Genomic DNA, 26,158 nt, shown 5'->3' on the forward strand with positions numbered 1-26,158 from the left:
TTTAAAAGCCCATAAAATTCCTAAATTAAAAAAAATTCTGTCATTTTAGAGTATTAGATTTTGAGGACTCCTGGTATTACCAAAGTGAATTAGAATTTTTAGGGTATTTATACTTGTACAAATACAGTAACATTACATTTGCAGTAGTTTATAGTAATTTGTTTTTCATTTCTATGGGTAAAGTATTGAGGCTATTTTTCTTACAATGATCAATCTTTATATATTTATAGTAGTTTATTTTTAATTTCTTATGAGTGATTTTTTTCCCCCTGTTAGATACTGCAGGGATTTTAACATTTTATTTTCATTTCTGAAAAACCAAAACCAAGCAGATAAAATTAATCCCAATTTTAAAAAGTAAGAATCACTTTCATAAAGCACCAAAATCATGAACTATTTCGCAGTCTCTTCCCTTTAATTTGTTTACAAAGAACCACAGAGAAATATTGAGAAATGACTTCATATGTGCTGTTACTGAGAAATCAAGTGCGCTGGAAAATCAAGCAAAATAGCGTCCATCTGTGCAAACAGCTGCAAACAGCCCGTCTCCACAGCACCCCCATCTCTGTTCATGAAAGCCGAGCAGAAGAGTACAGACCTCATTGAATGCTACAAATGTTACTATTGTCAGACTTTAAGACTTCCTTGAATGTACGGAAAGTACAATTTTGTTAACGTAGTTATACCTTTAGTTAATGTATTAATATTTGGGATTAATGCAGTTCTAGTATTCTTCTAGGGATGGAGTGAGCGGTTGTGTGTAGGTAGAGACTAAATCTTCATATTTTATCTTCAAAATTTGAGGTGTAGGGAAATAAATGAAGAAAATCTGTAAGTAAATCCAGTTTTTAAGTTTAGGTAGTCTCTTTGGCAGAAATCATGGATTTTTCTGTATGGCAGGTTCATGGGTAGACCTTGGCAAGTTTCGTATAAAAGTATCCTCTTTTATTTTTAATCAGTTAAAGATTCTGTTCCCCTTTTTAGTTCTCAAATCTATGGTTGTTGAATCTGTATGAACTGGATTAAAAGTTATGAAGCTTACAGGCCTGCATATTATAAAATTATTACAAATTTTTATTTTAGTAGGACATGAATATATTGCAGCATTTTCAAATGCGCTGTTTTATGTGTCTACATTTTCTGGATTTGTGTTTTTTTAAAAATTAGTTATTAAGAAAGTTAACGCAGTAACATGTCTTTAAGGGTAGGGAATACGTTGCAGTGTTTAACTTTGTATAGGTTTTATAAAAAATTAAAAGGAATATCACTTTCCAGTTGAGGATAAATGAAAAAATTCTTAGAAATTAAAAATGAAAGACTGCAGGATGAAGGAAGGAGAAAAATTGCAGCTTCTTTTTCTTTAAACCTCTTTGCCAGGAAATTATAATTTTAGAGTACTTTTGGGCAAAGAGCCCAATCTAAAAGGAAATGGTATGATAGAGTTGAAAAAACAAGACTTTAATTTAATTTTAAAGTCTTCTAACCATTGTATGGTATTTTCTTAGGCGGATTTCAGCTCATTCTAGAGCCAATAATTAATTAACCCCCATAAATTTTAATAACAGTTTTATAAAAGTAAATAAACTATGAGATCATCGAATTACATCTATTTTATTATTAAAACAGTGATACTAGTGAAACAATTAAGACCCAGAGCTTTTCAGATCTTGGTTCTAACCTTAGCTCTGCCATTTACTGCAATGGAATGGTGGGCAAGTTACATAACTTTTCTAGGCCTCAGTATGTTCACTTGTAAAATGGAGGTGATAATAATACCTTCTCTTTGGATTTTGTGAAGATTAAATGGAATAGTGATTGCAAAGCATTTGTCTCTGAAGACAGTTTCCAAAGTGTTTCAAAATGTGTTTGGCATTGTCAACATCTTTTGAAGAAACGTGTAACTTTCCAAGGGAATAAAAAGACCACTTTCACTTGGATACATGTGTTCTAGTTGAGTTAAAAAAAAAAAAGGAAAAAAGAAAATCTGTGTTATTACTTTAGGACTAAACATCTACTAAATATTTATGAAATATTTGTCCTTTAAAAAGCAAAAGGGAGCAGAGAAAAAGATCCTTGAATTTTATTAGTTTGAGATAAAATGTACTTTCTATTGTTGAAATAGAAAAGATGTTTGATTTTGTGGATTCAGGATCAGACTCATTATATTGTGTAATTTAGAAAATGTTCATTATTGAATGCTAACTTTGAGACTTTTTGACATTGTTTAATAATGGAATGTGTAAAAACTAAAGGATGAAAACTTTTCATGTGTTTTAAAGATATTTGACCTTTCTAACAGTATTCAAAATGAAACTGCTGGGGTCGAAGACTAGAACTTAATTTTAAATGAGATGTCATATATAAGATGAAGCATAGTACTTAAATAGCACATAGCGATAATAGTAGCATGACTTTTAATAACAGTTATGACTTATTAAATTACAACTATTAGTAGTAATAAAGCTACCAATAGTGTGATCATTAAAATATAAGGAAATTTGCTAGAAGAGAAAAAGACACTGAAAATTACAGAGCTAAGATCTAGTATAAGGTCCTTTATGAAGAAAGAATCTCTGTTCTCACAGATAGAATTTCTTCTCTTCTGGATTGGCACTCTGTCTACATCTTCTTCTCCATTAGTTTCCTAAGAGATCTAGAGGGCATATGCTAATAATTTTTCACTAGGGAGCTAGATCTAGCAGTGTAGAAAGCCTTCCTTTGTGTCTCTAAAAGTCTTTGGCCAAAACAAACAACCCAAATAAAAAATGGGTAAAGGACTTGAATAAACATTTCTACAAAGAAGATATACAAATGGACAATAAGCACATGGAAAGATGTTCAACATCACTAGTCATTAGGGAAATATAAATAAAAACCACACACACTCTTTAGGATGGCTATTATCAAAACAAAACAAAACAAAACAAAAACAAAATAACAAGTGTTGTCTATGGTGTGTAACAGTTGGAACCTGTGTACATTGTTGGTGAGAATGTAAAATAGTGCAGTCATTATGGAAAACAGTGTGGTGGATCCTTAAAAAATTAAACATACAATTTATATAAGGATACAGCTGTTCCACTTCTAGGTATATACAGAAAAGAATTGAAAGCAGGGACTTGAAGAGATTTGTACACCAGAGTTTATTATCAGCATTATTTACAATAGCTAGAAAGTGGAAGCAACCCAAGTGTTCACTGATGGATGAATGGATAAGCAAATGTGCTATACATACTGATTCAGCCTTGAAAAGGAATAAAATTGTGATATATGCTGTAACATTGGTGAATCTTGAAAACACGCTAATTGAAAGAAGCCAGACATAAAAGGACCCATATTGTATGATTTCACTTATATGAGGTACATACAGTGGTCAAATTAATAGAAACAGAAAATAGAATGGTGGTTACCAGGGACTGGGGGAGGGGGAAGTGTGCAAAGTGCTAAGGACCACAGCTGATGACAGTGGGATTAGTTTTCTGCATTTGGGTGAGTGGGTAGGTGGGGATGGTGTTAGAAGGGAGCAGGTTATCATTGCAAACTTCCCAGAGAGGATCGTATGTATTTCTTTTTTTTGTTTTTTATTGGTTTCAGGTGTACAAAGCAACATAATAGACATTTACACCCATCTTAAAGTGATAACCCCACTCTCTCAAGCTACTACTACTCTGACATATAACTGTTACAATACCATTGACTATCTTCCTTATGCTATACTCAGCCTCCCGTGAGTGTGTGTGTGTGTGTGTGTGTGTGTGTGTGTGTGTGTATGTAATTATAGTTGACATACATTATTATTCGATATCCGCTTTAGGTGTACAGCACAGTGGTCATACATCTACACAGTCTATGATGTGATCCCCCTGATAAGTCCAGTGCCCATCTGGCACCCAACACAATCTTTACAACATTGTTGATTATATTCCCTATACTGTATCTCATGTCCCTATGACTATATTGTGTCTACTAATTTGCACTTTCTAATCCCTTCACCTTCTCCCCCCTCCCCCCTCCCATCTAGCAACTGACAGGTTTTTATTCCCCCTCTATCTCTGAGTCTATTTCTCTAGAGAAGATTTTTGATTGTATCTTTAAGCCAGTGGTTAACTGACAGGCGAGAAAGGGGGGAAGATCATGTAAGAAAGGATGGACATATAGAGATATGATATCTTACATTATGTGCAAATAACTATATAACATCGGCTTTTTTATAGTACAGTGATTATGTGATTTTTGCAAATGTGTTATGTGAAGATTAAGGACCTTTAAGGAATAGTCAGTCCGCTGTAGCTAGAGTGTAGGCAGTGGGAATGAGGTGACCGAGCAGAACTAAAGTTCCACAGTTAGGATTTTCATCTTGTATGTAGTGAGAAATGATTCTTCTCTCAACATTTCTCTGGAATTTGTTCTTTTCTGTCATTTCCACTATTATCACCATATTTCTGGGTTGCAAAAAACAAAAGCACTCTAGTTTTGCAGCAGTTTTTTTCCTCTCTTCTCCATTATGGAATTATAGGACATTTAGAGAATTGGGAAGAAATCTTTGGAGGAAGAGTGGAAGGAAGGTTTATTTTGGAGGAAGGTTTATTTTATACAGTTAGCAGTGTTCCACCATTACCATAACCACCAAAATGTAGTTCAGAATTTCATCCCTTTGACTCCCCCCATACCACATTTTCCTAAAACATAATGTAAATTGCTATTTACCTGGGCCACCTATCATCTCATGTAAAATGGTGCCATGATTTGGAATTTAAGAAGCACAAAACAAGCTAAAAGTTCATCTGTTTAATCTCTTGAGTGCACTGGGATAAATAAAGAAACTGCTAAATCCTGTTCTAGGAGCTCACAGTTTCATGGTTGTAATAGTATATTTCAGAGTGGAGATAACTAATTGATACGAAAATGAGAAACTCCTGGGAACACTTACAAACGAATACCTGCCTTAAAAGAAGTGACTGGTGTGTGATACTCAATAATTGTTGGACGTTATTAAGTATGCTCTGATACTTGCTAGCTGCCCAGGAATGGCAGCCTCCATACCACATCTTGAACAGACCTTGGTTTGATTCTGTTTTGCCATTTATTACCCAGGTGACTGGGAAGTCACTAAAACCTTAGTTTCCTTATCTAAAAACAGAGGATTTTAGTAACTACCAAAAAGGTTGTTATAGAGATTTAATGAGAAAATGCTTAAGTGCTCAGCACAAGGCCATAAAAAGCCGTAATAAATGTTAACTGTCTTTATCATTATTTTTATTTAGCTCTTATGTATCTGTCTTTCCTACTAGGTTAGGAAGTCTTGGTTGTCTAGGGCCATATCTTAATTTTCTTTGGCTTACCCCAGCAGATTTCAGTAAGTGTATATTGAATGAATTTTTAAATCTGGTTTTATCATTTTTTGTACCCATGTTGAAGATACACTTTAGAAATATTAGCTTTCCTACAGATTGTGTTTCCTAAACAGGTGTAGAATTCACTCACAAGAATAAGACTGATTAACAGATAATCATTTTTACTATTTCTGATTGCCTTGGTCAATTTGTTAATTTAACTTACAGAAGAAGCCTTTCTTTTCAGTGTATAAAATGATTTTATGGAATGCATTTCATGAAATAATTATTGAGTCATGCAGAAAAATCTTAATATTGTTATGTGAAATACAATTTTAAAAGTTTTTCTCAATTACAGAAAAAAAATGAATCTTTATTTTTAGAAACCTTATGAAATAAAAGCATAGAGGAGAGCCACCCCAAAACCAAACTTCACACACATATGCATATACACCCATATTTAAAAAATGAAAACAGTTTAATTCTGGGCACATTATTTTTTAACCTGTCCCTTTTCTTTTAGCAGTATATTGTTAACTTGTTTTATATCAGTGACTTTTCTACAACATGATCTTTAGTGGCTACTTGACCTCACTGAATGGATATTCCATAATTAATTAATAATCTGTTCAGTCATTTGATTTACATTAAATTTTGTTATAAACAATTTACAGTGAATATGTGCTTTTTTAGGTTTCCGGTTATTTCTAGGAACAATTGAGGTTGATTTAATTCCTACCACTTAGTCTTTAAAAAAACCTCTTTATTGTGGTAAACTTCAAACATAGTTTTGTAAGTAAGAGAGAATAAACCTCTACCTATCAATCGCCCAATTTCAACAATTATTAACTTTTGGCCAATCTTGCATAATTTATATTCCCATACACACACCCTACCCGTTACTATTTTGAAGTAATCTCAGATATATTATGGCATTCTTAACTATTTCAGTATGCAGCTCTAAAAGATAAGAATGTTAAACAATGCATCACCATAACAGCATTATCTGAGGTATTAAATGTGTCGTGCGGGAGACCCTGCTCGCTGCGCGATTTGTCAGGCGGGGCGGCCTGCGGGGTCTCTGGTCCCACTCCCCACATAAGAACGCAGGATATGGTGAGGCCAAAAAGGAACACCCAAGGAGCCATAGGTACGGGAGTCATACCACTATGGTCTCGCTGGAGGCTGGGCCCACCGGACGTGCGACCTGCCATCAGCCTTTCCGCCGACCGACGACTCTTCTTGGCTTTCCTCCACTCTCCTCGGCTCGCCTCCGTAGCCGCAGCAGTCATACTAGCGGCCAACTGGCCAACCGGCCACAGCCCACGGCCATCCACCACCGGAGCCAGCACCCTTCCACGTGAGGCCGAGAGCCTGTAAACTACTTTGTGGGGCTCTGTCCCCACAAAATGTAACTTTTTTTAAAAAAATTGTTTATTGGGGAATATTGGGAAACAGTGTGTTTTTCCAGGACCCATCAGTCACTGACCTTCATTCTAGTTGTGGAGGGCACAGCTCAGCTCCAAGTCCAGTTACTGTCTTCAATCTTTACTTGCAGGGGATACAGCCCACCATCCTATGCTGTGATTGAACTGGCAACCCTGTTGTTGAGAGCTTGGGCTCTTAAGCAACTGAGCCATCCAGCTGCCCCAAATGTAACTTACTCTTGAAAGATAAAATATTAAGGGGAATTTGGAGAAAACTGAGACTTGTCTGTATAGACAGGTTCCCCCTGCACACACTCCCTGTTGAAGACTTAGAAAACTGTGTATTGAGATCTTAAAATGAATATTAATAGAAATTCTTAAATTGAGCAGGAACCACAAAAGTGAGATAAACAAGCTTGTGGATGGGGGTAAGGTTGAAGTGGGCATTTAAATGTTGAAGTAGTCAAGAATTTGGATATAGCTAAAAAAAGAATTCTAATGTTTAAAAACAATGTGGGAGAAGACTGCCTTTTTTCACTGTGATTTAGCAATGGCAGTATGATAGATTATGTTCTTCCCTACTTTATGAGCTAGAAAGTCAAATGACAGGGAAACCAGATGATATTAGTCATTTATTTTAAAAAGACAATTCTAGGGTATGTCTGCTTAAGTATGTAATAAACCCTGTCTGTCAAGTTTCATGAAAGAGATATCTTGTGGGTGACTTGTTCTCCACAAAACTCCGTAGTACCTGAGAGAGTGCACGTTCTAGAGACACTGAGTCAAGAATAATGTTTTTTGGGGGACCTGTCATTAAAAACATAGACTGTGTGTGGGGACAAATTCCCACAGAGCAGTTTCCAGGCTCTCGGCCTCAAGTGGAAAGGTGCTGGCTTGGGTAGTAGATGGTTATCAGTTGTGGCTAGTTGAGCATCAGCTGTTATCAGTTAGCCAATTAGCCCCTGATATAACTGCTGTGGCTGCGCTGGTTGGGGAGTCGTTGAGTCGAGAGTGAGTAGGTCGGTTGGCAGAAAAGTGGACAGCAGGTCGCACGTCGTGTGACTCCAGCCTCCAGTGAGACTATAGTGGTATGATTCCCCTACCTGTGACTCCGTGGGTGTTCCTTTTTGGCCTCACCATGTCCTGCGTTCTTATGTGGGGAGCGGGAGCAGAGACCCCGCAGGCTCTCCCGCAGGACACATGGCGCAGCGAACAGGGTCTCCCGCACGACACTGTGTTTCCCCGAAAACAAGACCTAGCCGGACCATCAGCTCTAATGCGTCTTTTGAAGCAAAAATAGTATAAGACCAGGTATTATATTATACCCAGTCTTATATTAAAGTTAGACCGGGTCTTATATTAATTTTTGCTCCAAAAAAACGCATTAGAGCTGATGGTCCGGCTAGGTCTTATTTTTGGGGAAACACGGTAGTTATGATGAAATTCTGAGGTGTTTAAAACCACAATATGTTAAGTACAGATGAAATTATACTCATTATCCTTGTAATGCAAGGACTCAGCTCTCGCTGGCCACACAAGAACACAGGATATGATGAGGCCAAAAAGGAACAACAACCGAGCCACAGATAGGGGAGTCATACCACATAATTCCTCAGGACTTAATAAAAGTTTTCTTCAGAGCAGGCTCATAATCTGGCTCACTTTAAGCAAACAAGTCATAAGTCTCCTAAATGAATCCAGTAAACAATATTCTCAATGGCGGCTGGTGGAGACACAAAAGCAAACATCCGCTAGTACCCCAATGAGGGGTCTTCCTGCACCCCAGATTCGCTAGCTGCCAGCGAAACACAGGAAGTAGGATCCGCAATCCACAAACTGCTTGCTAACCGCACTTGCTAACTGCAACCCGCGCCTGCTAGCGCAGCCATAGCAGCTGTATCAGTGGCCAATGGCTAATTGGTTACAGCTGACGGCCATCTACTACCTGAGCCAGCACCTTTCCACGTGAGGTTTAGAGCCTGGAAACTGGTCTCTGGGACTCCTTCCCCACACTCCTGTATTTGCCAAGGCAGAGAATAGTAGAATGTGTGTGTGTATTTTAAATTGGCTCTTAATTATGATTTTTTTTAAGCTGTAAGGGTTTTAAAAGCATACAATATAAAAATTATTTAAAATTAAGTCATAACTGAAATGATCAGTTTTCATTTAAAACACCAGAAAGGAAAAGAGGAAATAAAGACAAAGTGGCATAAAACACAAATCATTTACCAAAATAAATCATGTGTTTTCACTTGACAAACTCCCAAGAGACCATCTTTTTGCCTAAGTTAAATTAGTTACATTTCAGTTGTTCCACATGTTGAGAAAATGAGATGTGTGGACTAATAGAAAATTCTTATTGTTTACTGGATTCTTTTGGGAGACCTATGATTTGTTTGCTTAAAGTGAGCCAGATTATGAGCCTGCTTGGAAGACTTTTATAAGTCCTGAGGAATTATGTAGTGGTTTGATTAACTTTTGTCGTAGTAGTAAAATAGACCTGCTAATAGAATGCTGTCTCTGTCCCTGTTTGATGTGCATAGCCATCTTGAGCTACTTGTTCTTACTTAGTCATGAAAGATTATGAAGCACCTTTGCTTTCTGAGGTGTCACTATGAATAATTTTGAAAATTCAAGAGAGTGGCTTCTCTTTCTGGTAGGGAAGAGAACCTTTCACAGTACCTTTCTACTTAGCTCTTCCCCCTGCTCATTAGCCCCTTCCTGTTTTTCTTTCTTTTTCTTACCTGGTCCATGTGGGCAGGCATTCTGTTGCCAATATCTTTAACCACTTGGTCTCATTGTTCTTCTGTGGCATCTGCCTGACGAGATGCCAAATTCCACTGCTTACCTTTTCCTTGTCTGTGTTAAGACTCTGAGTGGTGCTTAAGAAAATATGAAACTTCTAAGATTGCCATTTTAAATTTATGGTCTCTAACCTCAACAAGGCCTGCAGTGCTATATAGTAATCCTGTTAAACTTCATGAGGTTTTTTGTTCTCCATTCTGGATATTTCAAATATAGTTGTATATCCTCAAATCTCAGATTTTAACTTCCTCACTCACAGTAGATGATTACTCCCCCCTACTTCATAAAGCAAATAGAAAGAAGCTAATGAGAACTCCCTCAACTTTCCGTCATCAGTCTGCTGTCTTACCTGGAACTCTGCCCATCCTTCCCTCCTGTTATAATGGGAGAGGTGTCCCCAACCCTCTGAGGTTAACGCTGTCCCATCCACATTCCTCCCAACTGTTTCAGGGACATGATTTAGTAGTTATTTTTGTCTCTTGTGTTTTCAACTTTCCCTTATCTTACTAGTTCATTCCAATAGCATTTATACTTATTCAGGCATTTCTGATGGGTGTTTTGTTTGTTTGGCTTTATCTTCTTTCTCAAAATCATGTTTCCAATCACTTATCCTTTCTAGAAGTATAGGATGCTCTATAATTGTTGTCTTTACTTTTTTACTTTATCTTACTGTCTTAAATTATTGCAGTCTGGTTTTTCCCATTACCGTTTCACTAAATTGCTCTTACTATGATCACCAATAATTTCTTTACCACTATATTTAGATACTTAGTAAATTAATGTCATTCAGGTATAATTTACATCCAATAAAATACACTCTTGGTTTAGCTTGTTTTGGCTCAACAATAATAATTTTGAGATTTATGTAGGATCTTGAATGTATTAGTAATTTGTTACATTGTATTGCTGAGTAGTATATTGTGTTTCCCTGAAAATAAGACAGCCGGATCATCAGCTCTAATGTGTCTTTTGGAGCAAAAATTAGTATAAGACCCGGTCTTATTTTAATATAAGACTGGGTATAATATAATATAATATAATATAATATAATATAATATAATATAATATAATATAATACCGGGTCTTATATTAATTTTTGCTCCAAAAGACGCACTAGAGCTGATTGGCTAGGTCCAGTATCATACAGGGACTTGGAAGTTGCAATGATTGCTATATTAAAAGTGTCTGGTGAAGGTGGTAACACTTGTGAACAGTTAGGAGAATTTATCAGAGTAATGAAAATTAGTAAAAAAGACTCAAATAGAGATGCTAGAAATATAAGATATGAAATAAATAATTTAAGTTGTTGATAGTATTGTTTATCTTCTGTACCCTTACTGATTTTCTGTAAACTTACTGTATCAATTACTGAGAGAGGAGCATTGAAATCACCAACAATTATTTTGGATTTATCCTTATCTTCTTTCTGTTCTTTTAGTTTTTGTTCTGTGTTTTATAAGCAGTGTTTTAGGGTGCTTACATGTTTTAGCATTGTTATGTTTTCTTGATAAATTGACCCTTTTATCATTATGAAATATCCCTCTTTATCCCTGGTAATATTAATTTCTCTTTAGTCTTCTTTGCCTGATATTAATACAGCCACATTAGCTTTGTTTTGATTAGTTTAACATGATACACACACACACACACACACACACACACACACACACAGAGGGTGCCAAAAAAAGTACACACATTTTAAGAAAGGAAAACTATTAAAATTGTAATAATATATACTGATAACAAAAGATGAATACAAGTCATGTTTGACTTCTGCAATTACAAGAGGTGCTCAAAGTGGTTACCATGAGCGTCCAGACACTTCTGATTATGGCGAACTACTGCTTGAGCAACGTTGACCAAAGTTTCCATTTGTATACATTTTGTTGGCAGCCCCTGTATGTATGTATGTATGTATGCGTGTATATATATATATATATATATATATATATATATATATATATACGCACACACGCACATATGCGTATATACATATATATGTGTAATATACATATGTATATTATATATGTATATATATACATATATATATATAATTTTACCCCCATCCTTTTACTTTTAACTTCTTTGTGTCTTTATATTTAAAGTGAGTTTTTTGTAGACAGCATGTAGTTGGGTCTTGCTTTTTTATCTAGTGTCAGTCTCTTTTTGTTTTTATTTATTGGGGGAGACAATTGTTAGTAAAATTACATAGATTTCAGGTGTACAATTCTGTAATACATCATCTATAAATCCCATTGTGTGTTCACCACCCAGAGTCAGTCTCTTTCAATTGGAATGATTTGACTATATATATTTAATGAATTTAATCAATATAGTATTGTTAACTACATATTCCCCAGTTTTTCTTAGTAGTTGCTCTAGGGATTACAATATGCATCTTTATTACTGTCAACTTCAAGTTGACGTAATTCCAGTAAAATTAGCAAATTTGCTTCAGAATAACTCCATTTTCTTTCTCTTCCTTTGTTCTATTATTTCTGTATATATTATACCTAAATATACAATATTGGGATTATTGATGTAAACAATCTTATTTTTTAAATATATATATATATATCTTTTATGTTTATGTAAATATTTACCATTTCTTTCATGCAGAAGTACTTCCTTTATTATTTCTTGTAGAGGAGTTCTGTTAGCAACAGATTCTCAGTTTTGTTTATCTGGTAATGCCTTGATTTCCTCTTTATTTCTGAAGATAATTTTGTTGGAGTTAGAATTCTTGGATGATACTACTCTTTCAGCACTTTGAGTATGTCCTTTCACTACCTTCTGACTGCCATGGTTTCTGAAGAGAAGTCAGCTGTTAATCATATTCTTGCTCTGTTGTTCACGACAAGTCATTTTTCTCATGCTGCTTTCAAGACTGTCTTTTAGCTATTGAACTACAATATGGTTAGATGTAGATATTTTTGGGTTTATCCTACTTGGAATTAGTTTAGCTTGTTGAAAATGTACAAGGTATGAATAAAAAAATACGGTGAATATTTAAATGAAAAAAATGTATTACAGTAAAAGACACATTGCCATTAATCTCCCTCAACATACTTCTCATTGCTTCCAACACACTTATCCCATGTTCTTGCCACTTTCTGAAGCAGTTTTGGAAGTCCTCTTTTGTGATTGTCTTTAGTTGCGCTGTTGTCCTGAATCGGTGGTTGCTTCGATGTCCTGAATCGATTCAAAACATTTACCTTTAATGACCATTTTGACTTTGGGGAAGAGCCAGAAGTAGCACGGCACCAGAACTGGTGAATAAGGTACATGAGGACACACCGTAATGTTTTTATTTGATGGAAATTGCCGTATACCAGAAGCAGTATGTGACACAGAGCCTTTCCGTTGTGATCAGCAAATACGGTGAATGCTGCTGCCGAGTGCCATCCAACAGCAAGGCAGGATCTTCAATATGGGAAGCGGTGCTTCAAACCTTAGTAACAGTGTGTGACAAGTTTCAACTTGTTCGCTGCAGTCAGTCGGGTGTGAGCTACAGTTGAGAGAAGGTGTGTTTTAAAGTGTGCCGTAAATCATCCTCCATCATGACCACCTTCCGTGTCACACATCACTATGGGTGTGTGATTTTTGTCAAATAAAATCATTATGGGTGTGGCTGGATGGCTCATTTGGTTAGACCATGAGCTCTTTACAACAAGGTTGCCGGTTTGATTCCCACATGGGCCAGTGAGCTGCGCCCTCCACAACTAGATTGAAAACAACAGCTTCAGCTTGGCATTGAGCTGCCGGTGGGCAACAGGTTGGCTCAGTGGTTGGAGCGTGGTGCTCATGACACCAAGTTCGCTGGTTCTGTTCCTACATGGACCAGTGAGCCGTGCCCTGTACCACTAGACTGAAAAAACAACAACTTGACTTTGAGCTGATCTGTGCCCCCCACAACTGGATTGAAAAAATGACGACTTGGCATCCTGGAAGAACACACTATTTCCCAATAAAAAAAACAAAACAAAACAAAATAACCAAAAACATTACGGTGTGTCCTCATCCACCTTATTCACCAGATCTGGCACCGGGAGACTTCTGTCTCTTCGCCAAAGTCAAAATAATTCAGGACATTGAGGCAGCCAGGACAGCGCAACTAAAGACACTCATGAAAGAAGGCTTCCAGAACTGTTTCCGAAAGTGGTAAGAACGATGGGATAAATATGTTCAAAGTGAGGAGGAGTGTTTTGAGGGGGATAAATGGGAATATGTCTTTTACTGTAATAATTCTTGAAAAATTTAAGCATTCCCCGTGTCTTTTGATCACACCCCGTATCTCCAGGAGTGTTTGCTGCTGATGCCTCTGTTTTTATTTTCTAACAAGGATTCCTTGGGATGGCCTCTGTATTTGTATAGCTTAGTGGTCAGCCAGTGATTTAGGCTGAGGTTTTCCTCAGATACCTTGAAAACATATGACTTTCCACTTTCTGCTGATGTATCTATGTGTGGGTTGGGGAGCATATTCAGAGCTGTGGTTAGTTCTTAAGTCTCTTTTGGCTTTTACTTTTCACTGGATTTTGTTGGGTCTTCTCTGTTCATGTGCATAGTTTCCCAGTCAGCCACTGATGTGGAGAGTTCATCTCACTTTTTCTGTGGCTCTCTCGTTTTCAGAATCTCCCTGGTAAATTTCTGGCTGGTTTGTCTATTGCCCAAGCTTTGCTGTCAAAGCTGTGGGTGTGACAATTGGTTTACTATTTGGTAATAATTACGTTTAGCTGATAAAGCCGCCAGTTTTCAATTCGTGTCCCAAATTGAGCCCATCTTTTCTGGCAGCAAAGCTGCTATTTTTCGTATTCAGCCTTGTCTTAATAAAACTGCAGTTTCTCTACTGATGGAATTGGGGCATGGGTGATGGTAGCAGCCCTAGGCTGGAATGCCACAGAGTCCTGGCATTATTACTCAAACCCAGAGCAGGATTTCAAGAATGAATGTTGGCTCCTTTTGTATCAATTTCTTGAGGCATGAAATGGTTGATTTTGATAATATTGTCCAGTGTTTTTGAGGATGATTTGCCAGTCTCTTCACACCACCATAGCCAGAAGTAGGGGGTCTCCTGATATGGTTTAGTTTAAATCTACAATTTTGCTATTTTTTTTCTATTTGTCACAATCTATTCTTTGCCCCCCCCGGCTCTTTTTGGATAATTTGAGCAATTTTTATTCCATTTTATCTTCACTGTTGATGTATTAGTTATATCTTACTGTTTTCTATTTGTAGTTACTCTTCTTAGGTTTACAGTATGAATCTTTAACTTATTAAAATCTTTCTTCAAATAATTTTATACCGCTTCACATATTGTGTAAGGCCCTTACAAGAGTACACTTCCATTTTATGCCCCCTTCCTTTGTGCTGTTTTGTCCTATGTTTTACTTGTACATATGTTATTAACCCCACATTATGTCATTATTTTTTGTATAAACAGTGAATTATGTTTTTAATAAATGAAAAATGGGAAAGTTTTCTTTTTTCTGTTTGAAGGTTTTTTAAAATTGTTGGAAAAACACATTTATCATCTTAGTAATTCTTAAGTTCAGTAGTGTTATGAATACTCACATTGCTGTGCAACAGGTATCTAGACATTTTCGACTTGCAACATTGCAACTCCATACTCACTAAACACTAATTTCCCCTTCTCCCTCCTCCATCCCTTGGCAACCATCTTTCCACTTTCTGTATTTATGATTTTGACTGTTTAGATTCTTCATATGAGTGGAATCGTATAGTATTTGTCCTTTCGTGATTGACTTATTTTGCTTAACACAATGTCCTCATGGTTCATCCATGTGTAGCACGGGACACGATTTCTTATTTTTAAAAGCTGTATAATATTCCATTGTATATATATGCCATATTTTGGTTCTCTGTTCATCTGTTGATGGACATTTGGGTTGCTTCCACCTCTTGGCTATTTTGAATAACACTTTGATGAACATAGATATGCAGATATCTCTTAGTGAGGTTGCTCTAAATTCTCTTGTACCTACACCCAGAAGTGGGATTGTTGGATCATATGATAATTCTATTTTAATTTTTGAGGAAACTCCACATTGTTTTCCATAATGGCTATGCCATTTTATATTCCCACCAACAAAGGACAAGAGTTCCAGTTTCTCCACATCATCAACACTTATTATTTTCTGTTCTTTTTGATAGTGTCCATCCTAGTGGGTTTGAGGTGATATCTCATTGTGGTTTTGATTTGCATTCCTTTAATTACTAGTGATGTTAAGCATCTTTTCATATACTTGTAGACCATTTGTGTTTCCCTTTTTGAGAATTGTCTACTCAAGTCCTTTGCCCATTTTTAAATTTTTAAAAATAATTTTATTGGGGACTATTGGGGAACAGTGTGTTTCTCCAGGGCCCATCAGCTCCAAGTTGTTGTCTTACGATCTGGTTGTGGAGGGTGCAGCTCAGCTCCAAGTCCAGTCACCGTTTTCAATCTTTAGTTGCAGGGGGCTCAGCCCACCATCCCATGCAGGAATTGAACAGGCAACCTTGTTGTTAAAAGCTTACACTCTAACCAGCTGAGCCATCCGGCCGCTCCTTTGCCCATTTTTAATTGGGTGTGTTGTTATTGTTGAGTTGTAAAAGTTCCATATTCTGGACATTATCCTCTTATTAAATATATGATTTGCAAATCTTTTCTCCCATTATGTATTTTTTGAGGATTTTATTTTTCTATTTCTGCAAAAAAAAATGTCATGGGGATGTTAGTAGAGATTGCATTGAATCTGTAGATTGCTTTGGGTATATAGACGTTTAGACTATATTAGACTTTAAACTAACCCATGAACACATGATATCTTTCTATTTATTTGTATCTTATTTGGGTTTTTTTTTAACCAGTGTTTTAGTGTATAAGTCTTTCAACTTCTTGGTTAAGTTCCTAAGTACTTTATCCTTTCTTATACTATAATAAATGGGATTGTTTTCTTAATTTCATTTTCGTATTAGTCATTGTTGATGTTTAGAGGTGCAACTGATTTTTGCATCCTGAATTTACTAGTTATAAGTGTTTTTTTTTTTTTCTTTTTGGTGGAATCTTTAAAGTTTTCAACATATGAGATCATGTTGTCTGTGAACAGAGATAATTTTACTTCTTTTCCAATTCTTTGTTGCCTTTTATTTCTGTTTCTTGTCTAATTGCTCTGTCTTGGACTTTCAGTACTATATTGAATAGAATTGGCAAGAGTCGGCTTCCTTGCGTTGTTCCTGAACTTTAAGGAAAAGCTTTGTCTTTTTTCATTGAATATGTTTGGCCATTATCCTCCTATTTGTCTGCTCTATCTATCGATCTATCGATCTATCGATCTGTAGATCTATATCTATGTCTGTCTATATATCTATCCTTCATTTCCGTGTGAGTCTTAGACATTTTTTCTTTTATTTAACATTTTTTCAAGTTCTTTATCTTTTTTTGCTGCACTGTCTAATCTGCTCAAATCCTATCCAATGAAAATTTTATTTCAGAGTCTTTATTTTTTATCTCTAAAATTTCCATTTAGCTCTTTTCCCCCTCTCTAACTTCCATTTACTTTACGTCTATGAGTACATGGGACATATTTATACTTTCTTTTTATAAGATATAATTGACCCTTGAACAATATGGGTTTGAACTGTGTGGGTCCACTTATATGTAGAATAAAAAAAATCGCTGTATAAGAGGATCTGCATAGTTCAAACTGTTGTTGTTCAAGGAGCAACTGTATTTTCCATAAGTAGTTAGGAATCTGCATATGTGGAAGACTGACTTAAGTTATATGCAGGTTTTTGATAACACAGCTGTTGGTGCCCCTAACCCCCATGTTGTTCAAGAGTCAACTGTATTTTCTGTTAATTCTGCCATCCTTATTTCTTTGTCTGTTTTGACTTTTTTTCCTCCTGTTTGCAAGTCATAGTTTAGTAATTTTTTTATTGAGTTCTTTTTTTTTAGCAGAAGCCATCTGCCCTTTTTTTTTTTTTTTCCCTTGGGGAAGGGGAACAGGACTTTATTGGGGAACAGTGTGTACTTCCAGGATTTTTTCCAAGTCAAGTTGTTATCCTTTCAGTCTTAGTTGTGGAGGGCGCAGCTCAGCTCCAGGTTCCAGTTGCCATTGCTAGTTGCAGGGGGTGCAGACCACCATCCCTTGTGGGAGTCGAACCGGCAACCTTGTGGTTGAGAGGACGCGCTCCAACCAACTGAGCCATCTGGGAGCCCAGCGGCAGCTCGGCTCAAGGTGTCATGTTCAATCTTAGTTGCAGGGGGCAGAGCCCACCATCCCTTGCGGGAGTTGAGGAGTCGAACCGGCAACCATGTGGGAATCGAACTGTTAGGAGCACGGAGCTCCAACCGCCTGAGCCACCAGGCTGGTTCTTTATTGAGTTCTTAAAGTTGTAAATTTTACATTGTTGAGCACTAGATTTTGTTTTAATTGTTTAAGGAGTTACAGACTTGTTCTGGTAGGCAGTTGAGTTACCTTGTGGTTTTACCCAGTGATTTTGAGGCATGTTTTTAAGTTTCTTTTGGGAGAATCTAAAGTATCCTTTACGTTTTGGTAACGTAGTCTCCTTTCTAAAACAAGTTCTTGGATCTCTACTGAATGACCTTCATATTGTAAGAGTTTTCTCAGCTTTTGTTGGTGGGAAAGAACCTCAGCTTTGTGTAACCTCTGGAAGGTGTTCTTTCATGGCTCCCTGGTCATTATTTTAGGAAATTGACTTTGTTGGGGGGTTTTGTAGAGAGTTTTTTTGTAAGCATGCACAGATTGGCACTTAGCTAAATAGTCAAGGGAACTAACTCCTGGGTAGATTATTGGACCACTTTCTCTGTATAGCTCTCTTCTTGTGGGTATTGTATAATGCAAATTTTATTTACCTTGCCTCCCTACACTCCTATCTCTGTTTCCTCAACTCAGCAAAATTGCTGGGCTCTGTTTGTGATCTTTTCCCCCAGTGCTACAATCTGGAGAATCCTCTTGATCTAAACCCTGGGTGACAGTATGACTTATTTCTTTCCCTTTTCTCAGGGATCTCACTTCTGATATCTAATACCTGAAAATAATTGTTGCCTATATTTTGTTGTGTTTCCTAGTTTACAGCAGACATAATTCCTGTTACTTCCTTGTGGTCAGAAGTGGAAATTCTGTAATGGACACTTTTAAATCTTTTAAGTTGTTTGAACTTTCAATATCTTTGACAAGGTCAAGTACTACCTTCTTGTCCTTCATGACCTCATTTCTTAAATATTGGTGTTTTCCTGAGTCCTGTTTTCTCCTTGACCCTTATTTCTTCTTAGACATTTTCTTGATGATTTTATACCTTCTCATGTCTTCAGGCTTCATCTATGTTCTGATGACACCAAAAATGATATTTGCAACTCAGCTCTCTTTTGGGATTCATACATACAATTTCTCACTAGAAATCTTCATGTGGATGAGTTGGACTTAAACTCATCATATTCTCCTCCAATTTTTTCCTGGTGTTGTTTAGCTTAGTAAATTACCATTCACTTATTTGCTTAAACCAAAGGCTTAAGAGACATGGTCAAGTCTTCTTTTTCCCCCATCACCCCATATTTAATCAAAACCACTTCATGTTGATTATGCCTCTTCAGTATCTTGAGAAGCTTATCTTCTCTATTCTTACTGTCACTACTATATTCTATGCATCCATATATTCAGTCAGCTCCTAACTGGTTTCTCTTCTCTACTGTTACTCACTTAATGTCCTTCCTCTGCATTTCAGGGGAATGAACTTTTTAAAATAGAGCTCCTTAACATGGCTCATAAGGCTCTTTTTAACCTGACCCTACTTACCTCTATGTCCTAGTAACTTTTATTTTATTCATACTGAATTATTTTCTGTCTGTCAAAACACCATGCATAATCTCTCTGATCTCTTTCTTCCATGTACCTGCACATGCCATATATGTGGATGGTTTTTAAAAAAAAGCAAAAAAAAAAAACAAAAACAAAACAAAAACAAAGACATTTCTGTGTCAGTCAAATAGACCATGAAACTAAAAAGTCATAAGTGAGGTCAAAATACAAGTGAAAATATTTGCAACCTAAACAAAGATTAATTTCACTCATATAAAGATAAAAAAAGACCAAAAACCCAGTAGAAAAATGAGCAAAGAACATGCATCAATGGTTTAGTTTCGTAACTATATTAAAAGATGCTCAACTTCACTCATAATAAGAGAAATGCAAATTAAATCTACTCTGAGTTACAAGTTTTCACCTAACATATTGGCTAAAATCCAAATATTTGATTAAATACTCTGTTGGTGGAACTGTGGGAAAAGAGGTTCTTTCATGTATTACTGGTAGGAGAATAAATTGGTGCAAGTCCCCTGGAGGGCAACTTGCTGATATCTGTCAATATACATATGTTATATAATGTACAATTATAGTAAAGTATACCATAGTGTAATCAATAATTTTAATAATTATATTACGTTACATATAATATATAATAGTTATAATGGTGATTTTATTAGGTATATTACATTTTTTTATGACATGATTATACTTAAAGTATATATACTTATTCGTATATGTACTTTTGTATTTGTGTATGAGTGTATTTGCTTGACGTCACAGTTTCACTTCTGGGAGTTTATCCTACAGATACACCAGCACATGTGTGAATTGATTTATGCATAAGCCTATTTATTGCAGCATTGTTGATAATAGCAAAGGGAACTTAGATAGCCATAAATAAGGACTTGTTGAGTAAGAGATGCTACATCTTTGCAATAAAATAGGATGTGAATGTAAAAAAAAAGAATGAGAATGAGGATGCTTTTTATGTACTTATGTTGTGGAGATCTCCAACATAGGTAACGTAATTAAGTGAAAAGAACAACATATACAGTGTGGATAAAAAAGAGTGTATGTAAAATGCTGTTTTGTGTGTTAAGAATGGGGAGAAATAAAAATATGTATTAATATTTATATAAAGGTTTTACAAGACACTAATAAAAATTGTTATTCTTTGAGATGTTTCTGGATGATTTTATTCCTTCTCATGTCTTCAGGCTCCATGTGCTTACAACACTGAAAATGATAATTCCATCTGAGATCTCTTTTGGCATTCATAGAGATTAACGACAGGGGTTGGAAGGGTACTATTTATACTTTTTAATGCTTGTTCTTTAAAATAAAATTAAAAATTATATTAAAGGTCTTAAAGAAAATATTTTCTTCCTTCTTTTTTTTCTCATCAGTAAGCTAAAAAAGCTGAGTGAGGACAGTTTGACCAAGCAGCCTGAAGAAGTTTTTGATGTATTAGAGAAACTTGGAGAAGGGTAAGTACAAAAAATATGAAAGTAGCAGTTAGATAATGACAGAACAATGATAAAGATACTATATAATATTAATCTTTCATTAGAGCATATTTGCTTGAATTGAATAGTAATTACATAGTGGGAGAGTACCTCAACATAATAAAGGCCATATATGACAAGCCCGCAGTTAACATATCAGTGGTGAAAGTTCAAAGCTTTTCCTCTAAGATCAGGAACAAGACATGGATGCCCACTTTTGTCACTTTTATTCAACACGGGACTGGAAGTCCTAGCCAGAGCAGTTAGGCAGGAAGAAGAAATAAGAAGTATTCAGATCAGAAAGGAAGAAGCAAAACTGTCTCTGTTTGCAGATGCCATGAGATATAGAGAAAAACTGAAAGAATCCACCAAACACTGTTAGAATTAATAAGTGAATTCAATCAAGTTGCAGGATATAAATTAATATACAAAAATTAGTTGTGTTTCTATACACTAATAACAAATTATCAGAAAGAGAAATTAAGAAAACAATCACATTTACAATTGCACCAAAAAGAATAAAATGCTTGGAATAAATTTAACCAAGATGGTAAAAGATCTGTAAACTGATAACTATAAGACATTGATGAAAGAAATTGAAGAAGACCCAAATAAATGGAAAGATAGTTTGTATTCATGGGTTGGGAGAATTAATGTGCTAAAACGTCCATACTATCTAAAGCAAACTACAGATTCTGTGCAATCTGATCAATAGTGCAATGGCATTTTCACAGAAATTGAACAGACAATCCTAAAATTGTTATGGAACCACAAAAGACCCTGAAGAGCCAGAGCAATCTTGAGAAAAAAGAACAGAGTTGGAGGCATCATGCTCCCTGATTTCAGACTATGTTATAAAGCTGTAGTAGTCAAAACAGTATGATATTGGCATAAAAACAGACATATAGACCAATGAAACAGAATAGAGAACCCAGAAATAAGTCCATGCATATGTGGTCAATTAATTTATGACAGGGAAGTCAAGAATATACAATGGAGAAATTATTGTCTCTTCAAAAAATGGTGTTTGGAAAAGTGGTAGTCACATGGAAAAGAGTGAAACTGGACCCCTATCTTATACCATACACAAAAATACACTCAAAATAGATTAAAGACTTGAATGTACGAGGTCCGACAATTAAGTTCGCGAACTTACAACAGTGCACTTATATTGGCAGCACGGTACAAACATCTTGGTAAGGTTGCATAACCTTGGTATATCAGTGTCTCAGTATGTCAGCTGTGTTCGTGTCGACGTGGGGTGATGTCTTGCTGAGTGGCGTTCATTATTGTTGCATGTTTTTGTGTGCTGTTGCGAGAATGTCTGAGCTTGAATTAGAGCAACCAATAAACATTAAATTTCTTGCTAGACTTGGCAAGAGTGGAAGTGAAATCAGGGATATGTTAATCCAAGTCTATGGGCATAATGCCATGAAGAAAATGGCAGTGTACAAATGGATTGAACATTTTTCTGAGGGGAGAAAATACATCACTCATGAAGAGAGGTGAGGGCAGCCAATAACAAGCAGAACTGATGAAAACATTGCAAAAATTCATTGAATTGTACGTCAAAATCATCGGCTGACTGTGAGAAGCGTAGCAGACCAAGTAAACATTGACAGAGAAACAGGAAAATCTTAACGGAAAATCTTGGCATGAGAAAGGTGTGTACAACAATGGTCCTGAAGGAGCTCACTCAGGAACAAAAGCAAAGTAGAGTCGAAGTTTGCCAAGACCTTTTGGAGAGGCAAGATGATGTTTTGGGCCATGTTATCACTGGTGATGAAACATGGGTTTACCAATACAACCCTGAAACAAAGCGTTAAAGTGCACAATGGAAGTCAGCCAATTCTCCATGACCAAAAAAGTTCTGTGAGTCCAAATCAAGAGTCAAAATGATGTTGCTAACCTTTTTGATATCAGAGGGATTACTCATTATGAATTTATACCAACTAGACAGTTAACCAAGTTTACTATTTGGAAGTGCTAAAAAGGCTATGTGAAAAAGTTACATGAAAATGACCTGAATTTTTTGCCAACAGTTCATGGCTCTTGCATCACGACAGTGCTCACATGGCACTGTCTGTGAGGGAGTTTTTAGCCAGTAAACAAATAACTGTATTGGAACACCCTCCCTACTCACCTGATCTGGCCCCCAATGACTTCTTTCTTTACCTGAACATAAAGGAAATATTGAAAGGAAGACATTTTGATGACATTCAGGAGATCAAGGGTAATATGACAGCTCTGATGGCCATTCCAGGAAAAGATTCCAAAGTTCCAGAATTGCTTTGAAGGATGGACTAGGTGCTGGTGTTGGTGCATAGCTTCCCAAGGGAAGTACTTTGAAGGTGACCTATCAGTAATTCGTAGTGATATTCAGCAATGAGGTATGTAGCACTTTTTCTAGGATGAGTTCGCGAACTTAATTGTCAGACTTCTGACCTGAAACTCTGAAATTTCTGGAAGAAAATGGAGTGGGTAAGGTTCTTGATATCAGTCTTGGCAATGATTTTTTGGATTTGACACCAAAAACTAAGACAACAAAAGCAAAAATAAACAAGTGGGACTACATCAAATTAAAAAGCTTCTGCACATCAATAAAATGAAAGGGTATTGGGAGAAAATATTTGCAAATATTGTATCTGAGAAGGGTTGATATCAAAATATATAAAGAACTCATATAACTCAATAGGTACAAACCAAACATTCCAATTAAAAGAATAGGTGGAGGAACTGAAGAGACATTTTGCCAAAAAGGACATAAACCTGGGCAACAGATACATGAAAAAATGCTCTGTGTCACTAATCAGGGACATACAAATCAAAACCACAATGAGATATCATCTCATATTTGTTAGACTATTTTTTGTCATCAAAAAGACAAGAGATAACAAGTGTTGGTGAGAATGTGGAGATAAGGGAACTGATGTACACTGTTAGTGGGACTATAAAGTGGTGTAGCCACTATAGAAAACAGTATGAGGTGTCTCAAATAAGTAAATGGAGGACTGCCATATGATCCCGTAATCCCACTTCTGAGTGTGTGTATAAGTGTGTGTGTATATATACATATACATATATATGTAAATGTATGTATATATGTATGTATATGTACACACATACACAGAAGGTGCCAAAAATGTGTGTACATTTTAAGAAAGGAAAACTATTAAAATTGTAATACTCAATATATACTGGCAACAAAAGATGAATACAAGTCACGTTTGACTTCTGCATTTACAAGAGATGCTCAAAGTGGTTACCATCAGGTTCCAGATACTTCTGATTAAGGTGAACTACTGCTTGAGCAACATTGACCAAATTATCCACTTGGATACATTTTTTTTGTCACCCCCAGTATACACACACACACACACACACACACACACACAGTGTGTGTATATATATATATATGTGTGTATATATTATAGTATTATAGTAAGGTTATATACACACACACACACACACACACACACACACACACAAAGGAAATGATATCTGGAGCTCCACATTCATTGCACCATAATTTTGCAATAGCCAAGGCATAGAAACAATTTAAATGTCCATTGATAGTTGAAAGGATAAAGAAAATGTGGTATATAAACACGAGGAAATATTATTCAGCTATAAGAACGGAGGAAATCATGCCATTTGCAACAATCAGGATGGACCTTGAAGGCGTTAAGCAGAGTGAATAAGTCAGACAGAAAGACAAATATTGTATGATCTCACTTACATGTGGAGTCTAAAAACTGAACTGATAGAAACAGAAAAAATTGATGGTTGCCAGAGGTGGGTGATGGGGAATGGGGGAAATGGGTGAAAGTGGTGAAAAGATACAAACTACTAGTTATAGCATAAATAAGTTCTGGGGACATGATGATTATAGGTAACAATACTGTGTTGTGTATTTTAAAGTGGCCAAGAGAGTGGATCTTAAAGTTCTCATCACAAGAAAAGAAGTGTTTTTTAACTCAGTGAGGTGACAGATGTTAACTAAACTTATTGTAATCATTTCACTATATATCAAATCATTATGTTGTACACCTTAAACTAAAACAATGTTATATGTCAATTGTATGTCGATAAAACTGGAGAACAAAAAGAATAGTAATAATAATTAAAATTAATATACTCTTTAGCAATCAGTAGGTTTTGTAAAAACTAGATTGTGCTAGATTTGGTAATAGTGTTTTTCAGAGTAAATAGGATATAAGGAAAGCAAGAAATGTGTTATAAAATGATTCCCAAGAGTTCATTCCATATGACAGTCTCATTATCAATAAGGTTGAAAAAGTTAGACTTTGTTAGGCAAGTGAACAAAAGGCCATCTTTCAGGATATTGGGACTCATTTTACTTAGGGAAAAATGAGTAATAGATGTAAGTAGAGTGTCTTAGTGAGGAAAACGGTATGTTGGCAGAGGAACAATTGATATGATTTTAAAATAATGGTAGCGAAACATGTTTCATTTTGAGCACATTGGGACATTTAGTGAAATGACAAGGTATAGGACAGCTTCCAAATAAAAGGCACAAGACAGAATTAAAACAGCTGTAGTCAGCTGTTTTACAAGGAAAAGCAAGTATAGAAAACAAAAATATAAAAAAAGATATATGTAAGCTGGAAGGAATGAAATATATTTTTCACCAAATGTTGATTCGCTCATTAAAAGACAAACTATCAGGGTCAAAGTGCAAAATGTAGCTCTCTATGCTGTTTATAAGAGGCTCATGCAATACAAAAGGTACAAATATAGGGGTATTTCCTATTATAGATATCAGATAAGGAAGAGTCATACAAATAAAAAAGCACGAGTGGTAATATTTACATCAGGTAAATTAGTTAAAAGATCTGAAGTAAGTAAATAAAGAACAACGAAGGACATCAGGTAATGAAATAAAAAACAACTTATATTGAAACATGTCACCATGACAGTTAAATTAGTTAAGGAAAGATATTAAAAACTTCAAGGGAATCTAATAAAAGTATATTCATATGGGAGATTTCAATATGTCTCTTTCAGAATTGGACAAAAAAAAAAGAGAAAGGACATAGAAGGAGTAAATATTGTAATCATTAAACTTGATTATATACGTAACTATAAAGTATATATGTATACTTATATATGTACATACATATACACATACACTTGCATTCCTCCCTTTTTTTGGTTTGTTCATGGACCATTGATTAAAAACATCTGAGAAATTCTAAAAAAAGAGATATTGCAGGTCACCTTTCTATTTATTCTAAAATTTG

General features: G+C 35.8%; 1 protein-coding gene across 2 annotated transcripts in view; it reads left to right on the plus strand.

Moving 5' to 3' along the window:
- Nucleotides 1-26,158, plus strand: part of STK3 (serine/threonine kinase 3) — a 301,457-nt gene that overhangs the window by 12,603 nt on the left and 262,696 nt on the right. For both annotated transcript variants that reach the window (XM_019757652.2, XM_074316314.1), the window contains exon 2: nucleotides 20,796-20,876. In XM_019757652.2, the coding sequence (XP_019613211.1) occupies nucleotides 20,796-20,876 (81 nt within the window). The remainder of the gene's footprint in view (nucleotides 1-20,795; nucleotides 20,877-26,158) is intronic.

This window comes from Rhinolophus sinicus, linkage group LG12, assembly GCF_036562045.2.
Source record: "Rhinolophus sinicus isolate RSC01 linkage group LG12, ASM3656204v1, whole genome shotgun sequence".
Taxonomy (NCBI): Eukaryota; Metazoa; Chordata; class Mammalia; order Chiroptera; family Rhinolophidae; genus Rhinolophus; species Rhinolophus sinicus.